Source organism: Priapulus caudatus, unplaced genomic scaffold, assembly GCF_000485595.1.
Source record: "Priapulus caudatus unplaced genomic scaffold, Priapulus_caudatus-5.0.1 Scaffold285, whole genome shotgun sequence".
Taxonomy (NCBI): domain Eukaryota; kingdom Metazoa; phylum Priapulida; class Priapulimorpha; order Priapulimorphida; family Priapulidae; genus Priapulus; species Priapulus caudatus.
Window position 1 is genome coordinate 92959 of NW_014577346.1, and position 8406 is coordinate 101364.

General features: G+C 44.8%; 2 protein-coding genes across 2 annotated transcripts; both read left to right on the top strand.

Moving 5' to 3' along the window:
* Positions 1–1681: 1681 nt before the first annotated feature.
* LOC106808547 lies at positions 1682–2131 on the top strand. The gene has a single exon (XM_014811308.1). The coding sequence runs from the start codon at positions 1682–1684 to the stop codon at positions 2129–2131; it is 450 nt and encodes a 149-aa protein (XP_014666794.1).
* A 300-nt stretch (positions 2132–2431) lies between these two features.
* LOC106808548 (ATP-dependent DNA helicase PIF1-like) lies at positions 2432–3379 on the top strand. The gene has a single exon (XM_014811310.1). The coding sequence runs from the start codon at positions 2432–2434 to the stop codon at positions 3377–3379; it is 948 nt and encodes a 315-aa protein (XP_014666796.1).
* The last annotated feature ends 5027 nt before the right edge of the window (positions 3380–8406 follow it).

Consider the following 8406-nt stretch of genomic DNA (forward strand, 5'->3'; position numbering starts at 1 on the left):
TGGCAGAAGAGGGGGTTACCACATGTCCACATTCTCATCTGGCTATGTGACAAAATACATTCGAACCCGCTGGACTCTTTCATCTCAGCAGTACTACCACATCCAACCGATGACCCACAGCTGCACACCACCATCAAAAGCCACGTGATTCATGGACCATGTGGTGCACTGAATCGGAACGCTCCCTGCATGAAAGACGGCAAATGCACAAAGAAGTATCCCCGCAACATGATCAGCGAGACACAGACCGCAGGCGCGCAGGAGCGGCGAGCGATTTCCCTCCCGTCAGCTTTCAAAGCGCTCTGGTAACAACAATTACGAGAGCAAAAATGTGTTTTTATGATCGCATAACAATAAGTTTTTATATCGCAGGGGTTACCGTGGGGAGTGAGGGCACGAGCAGTGACACGTGACACGCACGTAATCAAAGCTGTTAACTGAATTCGTCACTTTTCTTAACGTAGAAAGTAGACTGTTTTTATTCAGTTAGATATCTAGAAGAAATGTGAACTGTATATACTTAAAGATTCTAGGCACTTGTAACTTTGCGGATGTGCGCCAGCATTGAAGGATCTATGCATGGGGGTACCGTGGACTGGGGAGGAAAAAAACGAAAGTAAAACCTTTCCCAGAAGCTCCCCCGACATTCCTAGAGATTGAAACATTATTTGACCAACTCTAATTAAGTTACATGTATGCTGTTTTAATGCCAATGGTTATCTTTATATACTATTTTGTTACTAACTGCAAGTAAATAAGCGGACCACCACATTTTGTGCAGGTCCAGCAACTTTCTGAAGTTGGTGGTCCTGCTGTCCACTAGATTTTCAGCCGAAATTCTAAACCTGCAGTGCCGTGCTCGACAAACCCGCTTGCCCGATGGCCCGGGGCAACCAAAATTCGCCCCCGGGCAAATAGCTTGAAATTGCATTTGCCTGTTCGGGCAAGCAAGTTTTTTTATTGAATGGCTAGACATAATGAGATTTTTCTGTTTCCACCCATCCCTTGCATTGTTTTGTACAGACATAAGCTGCCTTGCTGCGACGAGATTTGAATGAAAAAAACGATGCGAATGAGACAATCAGTGTATGCAGTCATACTTTGTACACAACATGCATGCAGCAACATGTAAACCCGGCCTCCGTGATTTTGTCACCCTTATGAATGATTGTTGCCCTCGTCGATTTCGCCAAAGCATAATCTTGACTTTCGTTTGGAAAACACCTTTACGATAAGTAGACACAATTTTGGCTTCTGAGACATTATTAGAGTCAGTGCATCAAAATGATGAAAATTATAACAAAATCATGCTATGAAAAAGTAGCTCTGGCCAAGCTTAAAATAGCTCCCATAAAAAAAATTACGAGAGCTCTTTTTTTCATACAAAATCAAAAAAGAGCTCTCGTAAAAAAAGAGCTCTCGTAATTTTTTTTACGGGAGCTATTTTCTCGTTAGAAATTTTTAGGCTGCCCTGTACTGCACACGAAAGCCGGCTGAGGGAGGTCTCACTGCTATGGTCAGGTTAGGTCGACAGGAGGTTGAGGTTGACAAGAGATGGGTCGTCCGCTACTGTCCGTTGCTTTCGAATGTGTTGAACGCTCACATCAATGTGGAGTTCTGTAACTCGATCAAGTCCATCAAGTACATCTGCAAGTATGTAAATTAAGGCTCTGATGCTGCTATGTTTGGCATCCAGCCAAACAACCGGGATGAAGTCAGCCAATACGAAATGGGACGATACATCAGCAGCAATGAGGCAGTTTGGCGGATTCTTGTCTTTCCCATCCACGAGCGCCACCCAGCCGTCCAACAACTTGCTGTCCATCTGGAAAACGGCCAGCGAGTATACTTCACGCCTGCCACAGCACAGCAACAAGCCGAGTTTCCAAAGGATACCGCCCTCACGGCATTCTTTAAGCTGTGTCAGGAGGACGACTTTGCCAGAACGCTATTATATAACCAGTTGCCGGCATACTATACGTGGAGCAAGAAGTGGGCCCGCATGAAGAAAGGGGACTCTGTCGAGGGATATCCGGGTACACGGAAGGATTGTGCACTTGGCAGAGTATACACGATCCACCCGAGCCAAGAGGAGTGCTTCTTCTTACGCATGCTCCTGCACGAGGGCTGACATCATTCAAAGCGCTCCGTACAGTGGATGGTTACATTTGCGCCACATACCACCAATCGTGCAACATGCGAGGCCTCCTGGAAAATGACGCACACTGGGATGCCACCATGACTGGAGCTGCTGTATCGCAATCACCATATAAGCTGAGGAATCTATTCGCCATCATGCTGCACACGTGGTGTCGCGGACCAAACCCAGGTGTGGCTTAATCACAGGGAAGCTTTGACGTCCGACTTTAGGTACCATGCCCAGCTACAACTCCCTGGTACGAATATCGGGTTCACTGATGACATATTCAATATGTCTCTTATCGCAATTGAGGACAAGCTCATGTCCCTGGGCGGCAAAAACCTACTCAGCTTCAGTCTGCCAAAACCACAGCGTGTCAATACAGCCGACACAATGTCACGTGAAGTTCTGAGGGAAACATCATACAACATCCCTTTCCTGCACGAATATGTTACCATCAACGAGCCTAAACTACTACCTGATCAGAGAGACGCGTACAACACCATCGTGCAAATCATCACTACTCAAAAAGGCGGAATATTCTTCTTAAACGCTCCAGGGGGAACTGGAAAGACCTTCGTCACCAGTCTTCTGCTGGCAAAGATCAGAACACAGAAAAATATTTGCCTTGCTGTCGCATCGTCTGGCATCCCAGCTACACTACTTGCAGGGGGTCGTACAGCACATTCAACATTGAAGCTGCCACTAAACTTGGCACAAAACGACACACCCACCTGTAACCTATCCAAGGGCAGCAATGCGGCGAAGCTCCTCCAACTGGTACACCTAATTATGTGGGATGAGTGCACAATGTCACACAAGGCTGCCTTTGAAGCCGTGGACCGAACCCTGCGTGTCATCCGCGGCAATGGGAAGATCATGGGAGGCATTACGTTCGTAATGTCAGGTGACTTCCGCCAGACCCTCCAGATTCCCAAAGGCACACGTGCTGATGAACTAAAAGCATGCATCAAGTCGTCATATATCTGGAGCAGCGTGCGGCAGCTGGTGCTGTCCACCAACATGCGGCCTCACCTTCTAGGCGAGCCAATGGAACGAGAGTTTGCAGCCCATCTACTTCGGCTTGATGAAGGCACGATACCCGTCTCTCCATTCAGTCAATGTGCTGGATCAGTCGACAACCCGCAGGAGTGTGTATTTCCCAACCTCGTCGACGATTACCCGAGCCACAGTGGTTGTGCGAGAAAGCCATTCTTGCACCAAAGAACGATACGGTAAAGACTGTCAATGCTGAGCTGCTGAAAGCCGTACCTGGTGCCATACAAGTATACAAGTCCATCGACACCATGGTTCAACAAGACGACATTGCAAACTACCCAATTGAGGTTCTCAACTCTAAGGTGCCACCTGGTGTCCCACATCATCGCCTGAAACTAAAGGTCGGAGCCCCATTTCTGCTCCTGCGAAATTTGCACGCATCAAAGCTCTGCAATGGCACCCGGTTGGTCACGAAAAACCTGATGCCTCATGTCATCGAAGCCACCATCATTACAGGATGCGCTGCTGGAGAAGGTCTTTATTCCTCGCATTCCCATCATCTCCACAGACGTGCCATTCCAGTTGAAGCGCCTACAATTTCCCATCAAACTAAGCTTCGCCATGAGCATCAACAAAGCTCAGGGCCAGACGTTGTCTGTCGTCGGTCTGCACCTCGGATAGTCCTGCTTCTCCCACGGACAGCTGTACGTGGGGAGCTCAAGAGTTGGAGACGCCAGGAATCTCTACATATTTGCACCAGAGAATAAGACGAAAAACATTGTTTATCAAGAGGCTTTGAAATGAAAAGTGCAACCCATTCGTACATAACTTTTTGTCATTTACACCATATTACTATTATGTTGCAGGGGTTCTAAGTTGGGTTGTGCTGTGATATAAATGTCATACGTAACAGTTTTTTTTACCATGCATTATCTTATTAGACTGATTTGTAAATATTAATATTGTGTGCAATATTATTGTAGATTTTTACCCAATGTTCCTATTGTGTCTGATTATTAGTAGTATGAATTAGTAGCACGATTTTACCCAGTGCAGCGGGTACTCGCAGCTAGTAATATATATTTTAGATACTTTAGTCAAAACATCAATTTTAGCTGCATTCCTTTTTGAAATTTACTAATTGACCTTTTAAAATTATCGGAATTGGTTGCTTTCAACATAGCCTGAAAATGCATGAAATTCCATTTCCAGGCTCTAAATTTCAAAAACTTTCTGGTGGTGGGCCCCCAGATAAGACACCCCGTATGGGCTTCGCGACTGCGGCGTTCGCCGTGTGTGCCTGCGCACACACCATAACCGCCACTTATGTCATTATTACTGGGTGACCCTACATGTTTCTGCAGTAGCACATTTTGGGAGGCCACTATAGCCTTGCTGTTATGTGTGTCAGCCTTAGTGGACCCGAGCCTTTTCTTTGGAGACTCCAGAAGTGAATTACGTATCAACGTCAGATTTTATAACATAATTATCTTCGTCCATAGACGATACATAGGATTAATACTCGCTGATTGCCCAAAAACGTCATCCATTTCATTTTCAAACTTCCTTTTCCGGTCTTTCACGCGTTTGTATCCACTTGTAATAGTTTTCCAACGCCCTCAAACTTGTTCTGCTGTAAAACTACCAATCTCCTCGGCTATTTTCTTCCACATAGCTGTCTTACGAATTTTTCCACTGTTCATTTTTTCGATGTGTTTACTATATAAGTCAATAAGCTGCAATGTTTTAGCATTTGACCAATATGAGGCAGGACCTTCACCAGGAATACTCTCCGACCCACAACTTTCAACAGCTGCTGACGGATAAATTGTTTCGGATGGTGTTACGGATGGCTCTAAAAGTGTGCCTGAAATTTAAGAAATAACAATTTCTTGATTTTGTTAGTTTTAAGTAACATGTAAAAAGAGTACTGCAACATATCTATTTAACCCATGCTACAGTAAAACTCGCATAAGTCAACACATTTGGGACCAGGATATTTGTGCCGACTTACAAAAATGACGTTGTAATATTATGCGGAACTACTTTGTAGCGTCTTCACTACGCGTATACCCGCGTATGTACACTGCTTACTGAAAGTAGTTCTCTTTGTGCTCAGCCATGATTTTGGCCAAACACGAATAAATGTTGTGTGTTCAATTATGTCTGGACATTCGATACTTTACATGGTGGCAGCGGTAAACACCATCCCAGTGTTGAAATAACACTCTGGTGAACATCTGTATGACATTGACAGTGTGTTGGCCAGCGCCAGGAACGAGAATTTCGAATTTGCCTGTACCGACCTCAGTGCCACGATCAATCGCGGCAGTAACCGACATCGCCATCATCACGTAACATGTGGTATGCCTATATGTGCGCGTCATACACTACTAGAGGACACGTGATACTCGGGTGTACACACATCCGGAGTATACATTACACGCAGCGTTTGAGTCTGCTGGAGTAACAACTGGACATTGTAGTGAGTGGAAAATAGACAGTATCCTGTCATTGACAGTCATACACGTACTTGTACAGTGTGTCGAGACCCAGTGAATGTGTACAGTAGGCCTAATACACGTTCTATCATGGGTGAACTGTCAGATATAACGCCATCTCGTATAGAATAGTCCAGCCCGGATCTTCCAACAGCCTTCCAAGAATTGAAACAGTATTGTTCACTCATCTTCGCGAGGGCTCAGGTCGCCAAGTTCACGAGGTACATCGTGGTAACAGAGATGGGCAGGCAGCCACGAATGTTTGCATGTGTTTACTAGCCGCCCGTTACAGCCACCTGTGTTTACTGGAATAACTGTAATGCAGACATAGAGAACATGATAGTCGTGTAGTATTTGTCAGCATTCCCAGAAGTCACAAAGCCCAAAACCACTACTGCAGTATGAAATACCTACGGGACCATGGCAGACCGTCGGTGCCGACCTGTTCTATCTGGATGGTGAGGAGTATCTTCTCATCTGTGACTATTATTCGAAGTTCCCGATAGTCAAGAAAATTCACGGTCGTGTGACAAGTCAGTCGGTGGTGAACATCACTAAGCAATTGTTCTCGGAACAAGGAATTCCAGAGACTGTAATCAGTGACAATGCCCCACAATATGCGAGCCAGGTGTTCAAACAGTTCACAGAAGAATGGGGTTTCAGTCACGTGACATCGAGTCCCCGCTACGCACAATCAAATGGCTTCATCGAGAGGCAGGTACAGACAGTAAAAGGTGTACTTGCCAAAGCCAAAGCAGCACATACTGATCCGGACATGGCAATGCTGATCATTAGATCCACATCCGTGGATTGCCACTTGCCATCACCATCAGAACTGCTGAACTCTTGCAAGTTCAGAAGTAATCTTCCAGTAAATATTACCAACAAAGCAACTGACAACGATGCAGTTTCACGTCGACTTTTTGAGCGTCAAGCAATTCAAAAATTGTATCACGACGAGAAATCTGTCAAGAGACTATCCCCTCTGTCCCCATGTCAATCGATCAGTGTACAGGACGAGAATACACACAAGTGGAAACAATCAATCGTCGCAAGAACACATGTGGCACCACGTTCGTATGAAGTGCAAACATCTGACGCAGGCTTTCATTTTTAAGGGGCGCGATCGCGCTCGCGCTCCACCGCGCACCCGAAATTGTGCCATGGTGCGCGCATCATCGCGCCTCATAAAAGTGGTTGTGACGGCAACAATCTCAGGAGGAATCCTCGATTCATCCGGAAAACCAGTGAGGAATTGATGACACCCTCGTATATCCTCCATGACACGATAACCAGGAACCAGTTCCACTCCCAGAGATAGATGTGAGGTCCCCAACAAAACACGCCAGATTCAAGGCAAGGATTGAGAGTGAACCAGCACGTGTTCCAAGTACTGGGAGTGCCAATGACTATCCAAATTATCATACCCGTTCAGGCAGAAAGGTCAAAAATCAAAGAAAGCTTGATTTATAAATTGTGTTAACAATATGATCCAGTCAGCCATTTGTGTAGTGGAGAACGCTAATCAAGTGCATACGTGTTGTACAACTTTGATATTCGGTTTAATTAATTTGGTTGAATATTCGGTTCAATTACTGTAACGTTCAGTTTTTGTGACAGTCATGTTGGACTGTAGAAGAAATCGTGACTATTGACATGTAACGTGGACAGTGTCCAAGCAGGACAATAGCCGCATTAACATTAACGTCATGTTGGTTACTACTCGGATAGCATACTTCGAAGGACTTTAAAGTTCAGTTTTTACTCCTGATTGAAGTACAATCTTTCTTTTAAAAGAAAGGGGATGTAATATTATGCAGAACTACTTTGTAGCCTCATCACCACGTGTATACCCGCGTATGTACACTGCTTACTGAAAATAGTTCTCTCTGGGCTCAACCATGATTTCGGCCAAACACAAATAAATGTTGTGTGTTCAATTGTGTCTGGACATTCGATACTTTACAGACGTCATACTCGTAAGTCGTCATTTTGTCGACTTATATCTAGGGCTTCCCTCCCAGCCGCCTGTCACCCCTACGCAGTCATAAACATGATCCGCACATGACATCACTTCGCATCGAAAATTAAGTTAGTAAATCATTTGTCAAGAACCTAAACATAGTCTTGGTAATGCAAACAGTAAAGAAACGTTGGTTTTCAATGTTTTTAGGGAACCATTTAGTGACCAATTCAAAGGAGACTAGTTTTAGCCAATAAGTAGGCCTTACCTGTATGCACAATCACAGCATTATACGTCCGGACATCGACGGTGAACGTTATATTCTGCCCGTCAACATACATGTCAACCTATACGAAATATCCGTAAGTTTTACGGATTTCCACCTATTTAAATTGCTTACGGGCGTACACCTAAAATCATACGGATTATAAACAAGCTTGGCTCAACATTTATTGCATGCTGTTTTCAGTGTTTTGTTTAGAGAACAATAAAATAACGCATGAACACGTGCACACAAGTAAAGAGAACAAAGAACATCAACCGGATGTTTAACTGAAGTCTCGCGGTAATGAGACCTCGTTCGACGTCCGAGCATGCGCATCGAGCTGCATTTGAACCCAACAAATTTTCATTGTTGTAACGGCATATCCCGAGGCGAGTTTCTACCTGAGCGATTGTGAATGAGCGTAAAAGAATGTGACTCCCAAAAAAAGAATGATTATGAAGTACAGCGGGAGGTTTCTCGCTGAATCGAAAGATATGTTTAATGGCCTCATTGGACCGTCAAAGAATTAGGAATATGC

What these genes read in the sequence shown, in the direction of transcription:
- LOC106808547 (XM_014811308.1), top strand. Translation starts at nt 1,682, where the DNA reads ATGTTTGGCATCCAGCCAAACAACCGGGATGAAGTCAGCCAATACGAA.
- LOC106808548 (XM_014811310.1), top strand. Translation starts at nt 2,432, where the DNA reads ATGTCTCTTATCGCAATTGAGGACAAGCTCATGTCCCTGGGCGGCAAA.